The sequence below is a fragment of the Coregonus lavaretus genome (genome assembly GCF_964263955.1).
Source record: "Coregonus lavaretus genome assembly, chromosome: 24".
NCBI lineage: Eukaryota > Metazoa > Chordata > Actinopteri > Salmoniformes > Salmonidae > Coregonus > Coregonus lavaretus.
The window spans coordinates 6704338-6717908 of NC_140011.1; the positions used below are offsets into that span (position 1 = coordinate 6704338).

The 13571-nt window shown below is 43.1% G+C and overlaps 1 protein-coding gene across 1 annotated transcript; it reads right to left on the bottom strand.

The window, feature by feature from the left end:
- Window positions 1–3005: 3005 nt before the first annotated feature.
- On the bottom strand, window positions 3006–12746 carry LOC311099278 (peptidyl-prolyl cis-trans isomerase A-like). Its single transcript, XM_084139988.1, has 5 exons — window positions 12558–12746; window positions 8304–8334; window positions 5979–6067; window positions 5263–5435; window positions 3006–3433 (listed from the first exon to the last, which is right to left on the bottom strand). Exons 1-5 carry the CDS (start codon window positions 12624–12626, stop codon window positions 3301–3303), a joined length of 495 nt encoding a protein of 164 aa, XP_083996114.1. The 5' UTR covers window positions 12627–12746; the 3' UTR covers window positions 3006–3300.
- Between the last annotated feature and the right edge of the window lie 825 nt (window positions 12747–13571).

The following is a 13571-nucleotide window of genomic DNA, read 5'->3' on the forward strand; positions in this document are numbered from 1 at the left end:
CAGTAACATCTGTCACCCCTAATAACTCTGTTGCCGTATCCACAATCATCTTCAACCTGGCATTTCTGCTTTCCACAATCTGGGTCCTGTTGAGAACCTTTCCAATTAAAGCACATTTATGGGAGCAAGTTCTGAACATACCTCAACCATGTCAGGACTAGTAGCAGCACCAGTAAATCCACTTACTACAGGAGCAGCCACAGTAGCTCCACCAGTCTGTTTTACAGCCTCTGCATACGAGACATGATTTATTCTATATCTCTGGGCCTCTAGCCTCTCTCTGCACCTGGCATCCACCAAATGCTGCGCGGTGCCCCCCCCCCCCCACCCACCCACAATTACAACACAGCCTTCACATTGTTCCCATAGTAATCATATTCATGTTCCCCTCCACACTTGACACATTTTTATTTTCTTTAAACTGAACAGCTACATGTCCCATTCTTTGTCATTTAAAACACCGCAATGGGGATGGGACAAATTCTCAGACATTGAAACTAACGAATCCGATCTGTACTTTTGCAAGCAAAACCTTCTCAAACCTCAGTAGTACTGATAAGCTTTCATTTATTTGACCCTCTTGCCTACTGATCAACCTTTTGGCCTCAATCACTATGCCTCCCTTCATATTTTCTTTAATATCATCTATGGACATAGATAGTGGGTCCCCAGAAATGACTCCTTAATTTAGCATAAGCTCAGAGGACAGGCTTTTGATCTTCTTCCCATTGAGTTTCCATTTGAAGAATCTTCCCCTGCTTAGCATGGCAAGCACAGAATATTAGCAGTCTACCATTTCCAATGAACCGGGTTAGTTTAACTTCCTATTTTATTTATACATCATTGGTTGATCGGATAGGGTGTAGCTGCGTCCCTGTGGTCACACCAAACACCACAACCTTCCACTCCGACACTGCTTTCAGTAGCACCATGACCTCTTTTTCCTATTACTTTCCACTACAGACCACTCAGGTCCTTGACCCTCATCCTCCCCACTCCTATCATCAGAACTAGCAACCATATTGATGGCATTCCAGCGCAGCTGTTGTTTCTCCAAATCCTCCATCACCACCTGCTGCCAGACTTGCACACGCACGGACACCCATTCGTAGATCCTAAATGCACTCACACTAAATAGTAGCTCAGTAAATAGACTATGCTGACATCTGGTGGTGAAAGGTGTAAAACGCTACAAAGTTGCACATATAAAGCAATGTCGAAGATGCTCGTCTCACCTTGCTCGTAAAGTCTACACAATTTGATTTGCCTGCCTTGATAGCAGTGCATTGGAATGAGTTGTGACATTTGCATTGTATTGATTAGGGATCCCCATTAGCTACGGTTCCTGGGGTCCAAACACATTAAGGCAAATCAAATCAAATCTTTTGTAAAAATATTGTACATCATAACATTATTACGCCACTACATATCTACAACAAAATGTATAATACCACCTTACAACAATATGTAAAGTGCGTGTGCTAGAGTGTCTTCACAGTCCACGTTGTTCCATAAGGTTTAGTTTATTCTTTTTTTTTTTTACAGCTTGCACGAGTTGCTTGATGTGGAATAGAGTTCCATGTAGTCATTGCTCTGTGTAGTACTGTGCGTTTCCCAGTGTCTGTTCTGGACTTGGGGACTGTGAATCGACCCCTGATGGTATGTCTTGTGGGGTATGCACGGGGGCCTGAGATGTGTGCTAGCCATTTGAACAGACAGCTCAGTGCTTTGAACATGACAATGCCGCTCACAAAGACAAGTCGTGATTAAGTCAATCTTTCCTCTACTTTAAACCAGGAAAGATTGACATGTCATGTCATTGATGTTAGCTCTCTGTGTACATTTAAGGGCCAACTGTGCTGCTCTTTTCTGGGCCAACTATAATTTGCCTATGTTCGTCTTTGTGGCACTTGACCATATGACTGGGCAGTAGTCCAGGTGTGACAAAACTAGGGACTGTAGGACTGGTTTTGTTGATAGCAATGTCAAAGCAGAGCAGCGCTTTATTACAGACAAATCTCTCCCAATCTTAGCTACCGCCGTTGCAGCAATGTTTACAATCCAGGGTTATACCAAGCAGTTTAGACTCAACTTGCTCAAGGTCCACATTATTCATTACAAGATTTAGTTCAGCGTTTAGTAAATGGTTTGTCCCAAATACAATGCATTTACTTTTAGAACTATTTTAGTATTAGCTTATTACTTGCCACCCATTCTAAAACTGACTGCAGCTATTTGTTAAGCGACGCAGTGATTTTACTTGCTGTGGCCCAGTCCAGTAGATGCAGGTCACCTAAACATGTGTAGGCCGTGGGTGCGTTAGAGGTAGTCTTTATTGCAGTCTTGCTGGGCATCAGTTACTGAGAAGTGAAATCTTTGTAACATCTGATCCCCCCCCCAAAAAAAAAAAGTCTGCCAATGTTCATGTACCATCAGATAAAGCTCTTGAATTTCTGGTTCAAGGCAGATTTCTTGGGTTACTGGGAGGGTCAAATCAATAATACCATGCCCATTTTCTATTTGGTGGAACCATTTCAAAATATTTAGAAATGTTCACTGGGTATAGATCCAGCTTTGTGATATACTCCAACCAGGGAAGCATGCAACAGTAACATGCTTTTGTTTAGAGAGCTCATTTGGGTGGTTGAAAAACTTTGTTCACATTACCAGAACGAAACCCACTGCCCCAGCAAACAGTGACCATTTGTATGCAGTGCCATATAGACAGGTCGGTTGTTTAAGCTAAGGTCACGTGTACTTGGGTGGCTGGAGACTAACAATTTTAAAACGAGCCACCTAAAATTCCCCACATGGTACCTTCATTGTTGCTAGCCATCTGGCCATCCAGAATCACAACACATGGCCTTCTGCCCCATTGAAGTGCGCACATCGTTTGTGACGTCAGCTCACCTGTCTGTACTGGGAAAAGAAACTAATTACACCAAAATAACACTTCAGACTTACACATTTGATCCACTCTTACTCAATGATACCCACACACACAGTTAAGGAATCTTTTGCCACTTTATTCAGAATTTGCTAAACAAATGTGGTCCTGATGGAACGATCAAAAATGCAAAAAAAATTAAATAAAAAGCCACAAATGAAACTAGTTCAGACACAGGATGAACTGCTCAGTAAGGGATAGGAATGGTAAAAAAATGAATCTCAATTAAAGGGAATGTTTCTGATTCTGGGGGGGGGAGCTTGAGGAAGGGAAGGAAGGGAGAGGTTGATGCTTAGAGCTGTGTGGAGAGAGGGAACGCAGGATGAAAGGGGACAGAGGGAGGGACGAGGTGCTCAGAGCTCTCCACAGTCAGCGATGACGACCTTGGCAGAGCATTTGCCGCTGCTGGAACCCTTCTTCTCCATGTTAGCGACAATGCTGAGCCCCTCCACGACCTTGCCGAAAACAACGTGCTTGCCGTTCAGCCTACAGAGGGAGAGAGCGAGATCAGCACCTCAGTAGTTACAGCAGCGTTCTTCCTGAGGTTTAGGGCAACCAGGAACTGTTCAACAAAACATGTTTGTAGTCAAAGGCTGTGACGATCATGGAATTCTGGGTAAGGATTATTTGTCAGTCAAATGAAGGTCATCACTATACCCGTTCAAAATATAAAATTACATTTTCTCCTGGCCTTCTCCCTGGCACTAGCAGTAGGCACTGCAGCAGGGCCGGGGCTATTGGGTAAAGTATACTGAACAAAAATCTGAAAATAGGCAACAATTTCAAAGATTCTACTGAGTTAAGGAAAATCTGTCAATTGAAATACATTCATTTAGGCCCTAGCCTATGGAATTCACATGACTGGGAATACAGATATGCATCTGTTGGTCACAGATAAATAAATACAAATGTAAGGTAGGGGAGTGGATCAGAAAACCAGTCAGTATCTGGTCTGACCACCATTTGCCTCATACAGCGCGACATCTCCTTCGCATAGAGTTGATCAGGCTGTTTATAGTGGCCGGTGGAATGTTGTCCTACTCCTCTTCAATGGCTGTGCGAAGTTGCTGGATATTGGCAGGAACTGGAACGCGCTGGCATACACGTTGATCAAGAGCATCTAAACATGCTCAATGGGTGACATGTCTGGTGAGTATGCAGGCCTTGGACAAACTGGGACATTTTCAGCTTCCAGGAATTGTGTACAGATCCTTGCGACATGGGCCCGTGCATTACTATGCTGAAACATGAGGTGATGGCGGCAGATGAATGGCACGACAATGGGCCGCAGGATCTCGTCACGGTATCTCTGTGCATTCAAATTGCCATCGATAAAATGCAATGGTGTTCGTTGTCTGTAGTTTATGCCTGCCCATACCATAAGCCCACCGCCACCATGGGGCACTCGGTTCACAACGTTGGCACCCTGCTAGCCCACACGACGCCATACACGTGGTCTGCGGTTGTGAGGCCTAAAACGATGCTGGAGGCGGCTTATAGTAGAGAAATTAACATTCAATTATCTGGCAACAGCTCTGGTGGACATTTGGGCAGTCAGCATGCCAATTGCGTGCTCACTCAAAACATGTGGCATTGTGTTGTGACAAAACTGCACATTTTAGAGTGGCCTTTTGTCCCCAGCACAAGGTGCACCTGTGTAATGATCATGCTGTTTAATCAGCTTCTCGATATGCCACACCTGTCAGGTGGATGGATTATCTTGGCAAAGGAGAAATGCTCACTAACAGGGATGTAATTTTGTGAACAAAATTTGGAGAGACATAAGCTTTTTGTGCATATGGAAAATTTCTGGGATCTTTTAATTCAGCTCATGAAACATGGGACCAACACTTTACATGTTGCGTTTATTTTTGTTCTGTGTATATCTACTTCAATAAAGTTGATATGATCTTCATCCATAATCATAATTTACCCGATTACTGTACCAGCCCTACCATTGGTGCGCTGCCCTGTAGGACACTCCTTTACACTAGTGAGGACGTGTCTTAGTTTCCGCAGTTTGTGTGTGTGCGCGCATTTATCAGAGAGAGACACCATTGAAGGGTCTGAGGAGTGTTAGGAAGGGTGGACTGCATCAGTTTTGTTACCAGTAGGTAGTGTCGTCACAACCACAAGGTTTGGAAGATCGTCGTGATTTAAACATCACTTGCAGAGTATGCATGTAAATTATTCACTAAATTTCAAATCAATGAACTCATCTCACCAATCAGTGTCAACTGTATGTGTGTGTGTGTGTGTGTGTGTGTGTGTGTGTGTGTGTGTGTGTGTGTGAGAGATATATATATGCTCCTCACCAGTCGGTGTTAGCAGTGCAGATGAAGAACTGGGATCCGTTGGTGTTGGGGCCGGCGTTGGCCATGGACAGACAGCCCATGCCTGTGTGCTTCAGGGTAAAGTTCTCATCGGGAAACTTGTTGCCATAGATGGACTTGCCCCCGGTTCCATTGTGGTTGGTGAAGTCGCCACCCTGGGGGAAGGCAAAGAATAAGGGACATCATGACCATTTTCTTTGTATAGCTATCCCCTTTCTCTAATCATGCCACTGACAAGGCTCCTGTATTCCACAAGAATCCCAACTTTGAGGCATGTTGGGGGACTGCATCAGTGTTGTTGCCATTAGGCAGTGTCGTCACGACCACGTGGCTCGGAAGACCACCGTGAGAAAAATATCACTGGCAGGGAATGATTGAAAATTATTATTATGGTTGGTAGGGGCCCAGCATTGGGCCTGGTTGCACCAGTCAAATCTAAATCAGATCAGGGCCCATATTCAGAAAGAGTCTCAGAGGATAAGTGCCAATCTAGGTTGAGGCCCCCCCCCCCCATATAATCTTATTCATTATGATCTAAAAGGCAACAAATTATCCTAGAACAGCACTTCTTGTTTGAGACACTTTATTCATATCAGCGCCGGATTGAGGAGCAGAAGCAGCCTTTGGGACTATTGAGTTTAGTCTGGAAACAGCAACCCAGAGTCTGCTGCCACCCACCCAACCAACCCACCGCTCACCTGGCACATGAAACCGGGGATGATGCGATGGAAGCTGGAGCCCTTGTAGCCGAACCCCTTGTCCCCGGTGCACAGGACACGGAAGTTCTCTGGGGGGGGGGGGGGGGGAAACAGGCACCCTGTTATAGTCAGTGATATGTGCAAAGCTGCTTAAAAGGATACTTCGTAATTTTACAAATGAGGCCATTTAGCTACTTCCCTAGAGTCAGATGAAATCGTGGATACAATTGTTATATCTCCGTGTCCACTATGACCAGCATTAGCGCAATGACTGGAAGTCTATTGCTATACAGTGCACTCTGAAAGATTTCAGACCCCTTGACTTTATCCACATTATGTTATGTTACAGCCTTATAAAAACACTTTAATATCACATTTACATAAGTATTCAGACCCTTTACTCAGTACTTTGTTGAAGCACCTTTGGCAGTGATTACAGCCTCGAGTCTTCTTGGGTATGTCGCTACAAGCTCGGCACACCTGTATTTGGGGAGTGTCTCATTCTTCTCTGCAGATCCTCTCAAGCTCTGTCAGGTTGGATGAGGCGTGTCGCTGCACAGCTATTTTCAGGTCTCTGCAGAGATGTTCACTCGGGTTCAGGTCCGGGCTCTAGCTGGGCCACTCAAGGACATTCAGAGACTTGTCCCGAAGCAAATCCTGCGTTGTCTTGGCTGTGTGCGTATGGTCGTTGTCCTGTTGGAAGGTGAATCTTCACCCCAGTCTGAGGTCCTGAGCGCTCTGGAGCAGGTTTTCATCAAGGATCTCTGTACTTTGCTCTGTTCATTTTTCCCCTCGATCCTGACTAGTCTCCCAGTCCCTGCCACTGAAAAACATCCCCACAGCATGATGCTGCCACCACCATGCTTCACTGTAGGGATGGTGCCATGTTTCCTCCAGACGTGACGCTTGGCATTCAGGCCAAAGAGTTCAATCTTGGTTTCATCAGACCAGTGAATCTTGTTTCTCATGGTCAGTGTCTTTTAGGTGCCTTTTAGCAAACTCCAAGCGGGCTGTAGTGCCTTTTACTGAGGAGTGGCTTCCGTCTGGCCACTCTACCATAAAGGCCTGATTGGTAGAGTGCTGCAGAGATGGTTGTCCTTCTGGAAGGTTCTCCCATCTCCATAGAGGAACTTTGGAGTTCTGTCAGATTCACCATCAGATTCTTGGTCACCTCCCTGACCAAGGCCCTACTCCCCCAATTGCTCAGTTTGGCCGGGTGGCCAGCTCTTGGAAGCGTCTTGGTGGTTCCAATCTTCTTCCATTTAAGAATGATCGAGGCCACTGTGTTCTTGGGGACCTTCAAAAAGGTACCCTTCCCCAGATCTGTGCCTCGACACAATCCTGTCACAGAGCTCTAGGGACAATTCCTTCGACCTCATGGCTTGGTTTTTGCTCTGACATGCACTGTCAACTGTGGGACCTTATATAGACAGGTGTGTGCCTTTCCAAATCATGTCCAATCAATTGAAATTACCAAAGGTGGACTCCAATCAAAATTATAGAAACATCAAGGATGAGCAATAGAAACAAGATGCACCTGAACTTAATTGAGTCTTATAGCAAAGGGTCTGAGTACTTCTGTAAATAAGTTCTGTTTTTTATAAATGTGCACAAATTTCTAAAAACCTGTTTTGCTTTGTCATTATGGGGTATTGGGTGTAGATTGGAGATGTATTTAATCTATTTTAGAATAACGCTGTAACGTAACAAAATGTGGAAAAAGCGAAGGGGTCTGAATACTTTCCGAATGCACTGTATGCTAGCATGCAGATACACCCAACTTCTTTCATACTGGACACAGACATAAAACTGGTATCCACGAGTTCACCCGACTCTGGGGAAGTAGTTTAAGGGTCTCATTGCCAAAATCCCCACTTATCCATTTAAAGGCATAAAGGTTGCATGAAGTCAAAATAGTGGTTTTCTGCTCCTGATCACTGAAATCTATCAAGACTGACAAGGTTGGCCAGGGCCGCTCAATGCTACTTAATTACTAACAGGAAGCAGCCTTGCTCTTTTGCATTTATATGCATCAGCTGTTGCATTGTATATGATATCTGATCATTCAGCAATGCATTTTGTCATGTAGCGTAGATGGAACTAAACGTATGCTGCTGGCCTTCAGGGACCAGAGCTCACTGATGACACAAAAGGCGCCATTGAAGGGGGTGAGGAGCGTGGGGAAGGTTGGACAGCGTCAATTTTGTTGCCATTAGAAGGCAACGTCACAACCACAAGGCTTGGAAGACCATTGTGAGATAAACATCACTTGCAGAGTGTATGTGTTTATTATTCAGGAAATGTCAATCATTGAAGCAGTCTTACCTGCAGTCTTGGGGACCACATCAGCGAAAAGCTGCAAGAAGAGAAGAGGGCTTTTCATTAGTATAAATAAAATGTTATTTGTCACACACGTGTTTAGCAGATGTTATAGCGGGTGTAGCGAAACGCTTGTGCTTCTAGCTCCGACAGTGCAGTAATATTTAACAATTTCACAACATATACCCAATAAATGAAGGGGAAACAGCATGGAGATCAATGGAGGTAGAGCTCAAGTTGTCACTAAGGAATAACGTGATCATTATAACCCAGGGTAATAAAAGACTACAGCTAAAGCATTGACCACAGGACCCAAAGCAGACGGGGGCTAGAGTCTAAACAACTTCGATTCTAGGTGTTGCTTCTAGACTTATTCTGAGCTAGAACAACTCCCATGTGAGAATCACAAGACAGTAGGCATGTTTCCACTGACCAAGGTTTATTCGACAAAAGCAATGTCATAAAAAATAAATAAATAGCGACACGTGTAATGGAAACTGCATATATAGACGTTTTCTAAATATCAACAATTTGTATCTGTTCAACTGGGATGGATTTGTCTTTTGTCTAACTTTATTGCAACAAATGAAACCGTGTTCTTCGACTAAATGATGATTGCCAAATACTTTTGAAGGTACGCAGGGCACGTGATGTCATCATGTAACTATAAGCTCTACGCCACATTTAATTCTAAATGCTGGCAAAATAAATATTTAAAAAATAATGTTTCTTTGCAGGACAAGGATTGTCCTGACTTTCAAGAATGACCGAATTGCGTCATCTTACTTTTCTGGTAGGCTGGCAAGTTACAGCAACCAATTATTTCAGATCTACAGGCGTGCAAGTTTCAACATAGCACAGACCTTGGCAATATGTTGGCACATGAGAATTATTAGAATATGCCAAATATTAGTCAATTATTGCAGTCTTTCGATGCTGGCTTTCGCAGGCTACCCGAGGTATGAAACATAGGTGGGAGGGCATACAGGCTGCCACCAATTTATTAAGGCACAATTTGCCTAAATGGGTAAAGGAAACACTTCAACCACTACATTTTTATTCGACACTAGGTTTTTGCTAAAGTTTTTTTGGGGTGATGTCATTACGTCTCCAGCTGTTTTTAAATCGACAAAAGATAGTTCAAATGGAAACATAACCTAGCAGGCAATTGTCGCATCTACACTATTTTATGTGATCTATCTATTCACTGGACAAGTTAATGTTAACAGCTACTGATTGTGTGGGACAAAGGTGCATCTCTACAGACACCATTTCCAACCTATCGCATGACAGTCAGTCTGGGGCAATCGACTAGCAACAACTGGCCACTACAGCTACAGGCAATGATGTCACTGAATTCCACAGCATGACACATGTCAAGTGTAGTGTGCACCATCTCACTCACCTCATACAATCCACCTGCTCACATTACACTACCAGCTAACTACTGGTATAAAATGAAATCACTCTTTGCCTTAAGGTACTGATCTAGGATCAGTTTACCCAAAATCCTTTAAAATACATTAGGAGGGATGGGATTATGTTAGATCAGTGTCTAGAGCAAATGAGGCTATATTATATTCCTGCCAAGCACCAACCACCTGTGAAAAGTGAACGTTGACATATAGGCCCTTACACAACATGCCTTTCCCTCCACCAGGCAGCTACTGTGATGGGAGGGCCTCAGCATGAAATGCCAGATTCCAGCTGACACAGCCCCTCTTCTCACTTCCCTCCCTCCTCCAGCCCCAGACACACCCCCAGCTGTAGCCCAGTACTTTTCCACTCCTTAGATGAGGAACAAGTTCAAGGAAAAAGGAATTCACTACTGCGGTCATTTATGGAGGACTAAAAGTGCCACAATTAAATAAATAAATACACCATTAAATAATTACTTAAATGTGTCATTAATTAATTAAAATTAGAATTAAATACATAAATGTGTTATTAAATGTGTCATTAATTAATTCAAATACCGATTCATTTTATGTAAAATACATATATAATAATTTCACTATTTACATTTACATTTCATGGTCCTGCGTTGGAGTGCTTCCTGAATTACTTAAAACTGTCAAACTGACCCATCAAAAGTTGGTAGGCGGAACCTAACGCCTGATTGGTTACCCTCTGCATCAAGCCAAGACAAATCAATTCCGGATAATGTCAGCAGGTCCTGCTTCTACATCCTCGGCTAAGTTTAAAATGTCTCTAACCAACTCCCTGGAAAGTTCACGGAGATCCTCCATTGTCTCTATCCAGGTTGGCCTACTCTACTTCAGACCAAAGCAATGGATCAGACTAGATTCGCGTTAGCCCCGCCCACTGACTTTGATGGGTCAGTTTGACAGTTTTAAGTAATTCATGAATCACTGCAATGCAGGATCATGAAATTAAATGTAAATAGTGAAATAATTATATATGTATTTTACATAAAATGAATCGGTATTTGAATTAATTAATGATACATTTAATTACACATTTATGTATTTAATTCTAATTTTAATTAATTAATGACACATTTAAGTAATTATTTAATGGTGTATTTATTTATTTATTTAATTGTGGCACTTTTAGTCCTCCATAGTCATTGGGCCAATGTTGTAGGATAAAGTTGCCCCATCCCCATAGAGGCTGGTCTAAGATCAGTTTTGAGTGTCCCGTGCCCTAGTGTGGGTAAAGGTAAAGATTTAGGGAGGATATACTTTTTCTAGATCTGTGATTTTGACCAACTTCTGTACCTACACTACAATGTTTAGCTTAGCAAGAAGCACCAGAGCTACTGGCATCATGGCCGTAAACAATTGGTGTCAGCTGCACGGCCACGTGCTCCCTCCCACGGGATGACAAAATGTTTGGAGAAATTGTCCAAAACGAATCAAAAGGCAATGCTACAAGAATCACCAAGTACTACACTCCATTTTGCCATTTGGAAGATATTGTGTAACGTTTGATGTTTAAAAAAAAAAAGGGAATTTTCTCCTGCATTTCGCGCCAGGCTTGCGGGTGGATGGCTGGCCTTAAATGCGTTCTGGTGTGCGCCACTGCACCTACAACTAGTCAACAAAATCTGAGATGTAAGTTAATGCCATTCTAAATAATGCAGATATTGTGAAGGGAGTGAATGGGCATCCAGGCTATCTAGGGCCACGTGCTGTTTGAATGGAAAACAAGTATGCAGCAGTAAACAGCAGCAAGGTTTTACCGCATAGAGAGAAAGGTCAGGCAGCTGAAAATGTATGGCCTTTATAGCATATTTCATAACAATAAACAGTTAGCATAACGTTACACCGCAGTACAGCGGATTGCAGAGGGACCATAGTCCACTTTTTTTGTTGTTGCCATTTAGCAGACGCTTTTATCCAAAGCGATTTAGTCATCTGTGCATACATGTTTACGTATGGGTGGTCCCGGGGATCGAACCCACTACCCTGGCGTTACAAGCGCCATGCTCTACCAATTGAACTACGGAGGACCACATTCTCCTTGGTGCCTTATAATAATAATGGGGCTGGGTAAATTACCAGATTAATCAATTCATTACAATTTGTCGATTGCACCAAATCAAAGTATTGGCTGCGGTGTGCTTTTAGGTACATTGCGTTCCCTTAACCACACATCCCTCCTTTTTCAAAATGGCATCTGGCGCTATGAAAAGAAAATATGCTGAAAATGGCGACTGGCTAAAAATGGCATGTCCGGAAAACTTCAGTGAAACAGCAGAAACCAACGTTAGTTAGCTATGTTAATCTAAACAACGCAATTAACTATTTTACGCGCACATATTTTCAGTTCCATGAATGCAGGAGCATGGGATTATTATTGCGAAAGTAAAACCATTATTTTACATCAGCATGGTAAAACCTCTGCTCCAGAAACAACGCTGATTTAGATACCGACAAGAAAACAATGCAAAACATGGCTTTTAATATTGCGTTAATGCCCAATGAAAACGCAAGAACAGCAAATACAAACCACAATCTCAATCATTGACTAGACATTGTTTAAAATGTATGCAGATCAAGTGAGGTTCGAGCAAAGTTGGGGAGCTTTCAATGAAACTAAGTACGCTAACGTTAGCCAGTTAGTAAACATGTCAAAGATGAAAGCACGTGGACCCGAGTCTGACACCATCCCGGTTGCATGCAACTATCTGGCAGCGAGCTAAAGCAGACCCTAACGAGAATTAAGCAATTATTTTAAAGATGTAAAGTTAAGTTATATTTATTCCGAAACATCTCGATTTGCTCTGCTCCTTACCTCAATTTCAATCCTGCCGGCGGGGGCATCGCCGATAGTGATGTCGAAGTAAACTCTGGGGTTTGGCATGATTGGGATTAAACCGTTTTTTATTTCGTGAAAATACACGAGTACAGGCCAAGTTTACTGGACGGTGCCGCAGCTGACTCGGAACGGAAACACTGCTGTGTACACAAAATATATATGCGCACCCCAGGGAAGCCTCCGGAGCCAATGCGAACCAGTAAGAAGACTGGGACCACTGAGTGACATGAGCTTGAACCAATTAGATGTCTCGGGGGCGAATAAATTAGAACAATGGTCCCTTCCCCTGCACGCCCGTTTGATCAGCGAGGTTTGGGGGACGGACTCGTGATTGGCCCATTGTGGTGCATACAAATGATGATAATACATACTGCCCAATGCGCTGCCAGGGAAAGTCTAGGCGTGTACTGTCCGCTAGCTGTATTGTACAGGGCGTTTCCCGCCGAATAAAATCGCCATTATGCCTGAAATATAAAAGTGAGTTACCAATGGCATTGTATGGAGCAACAGATCCAAAATGGCCTGTGTTTGTCGTTAACCACTTGACAAAGCGCTCGCGGAATGTATGCGGCATTAGCACGAATGATTGTATGCCTAACAAAAGACACCGAGTGAGGGGGGAGGGGGCACGACTGAAACGATGCGGTTGTATCGGGTTTCTGACTCGAGCCAAGGTCGTGGCTGGTAATGTCTAGATGGGATCCTGCTTGTCAAATTTACGTCAAAGCTCTATTATTTATTTATTTATTTTTCATTTTAGCTAACCCTAACCTGCCGCGTAAATTCTCCTAAACCTGCTAGGAAAAGTCAATTCTGACAAAAGCTGGATCCCTTCTTTTAACTTTTGTGAAACGGATGTCACTGGCAATTCATGTGTAGTTATTTGTATATATTTTTTTGCTTAATTTATTTTATGCTTCTTGAGAAAATATATTTGTAGTGGTGTCCTGTTTTTGTTATTGTATTGTAATAAAAAAAGGGATGTTGCTC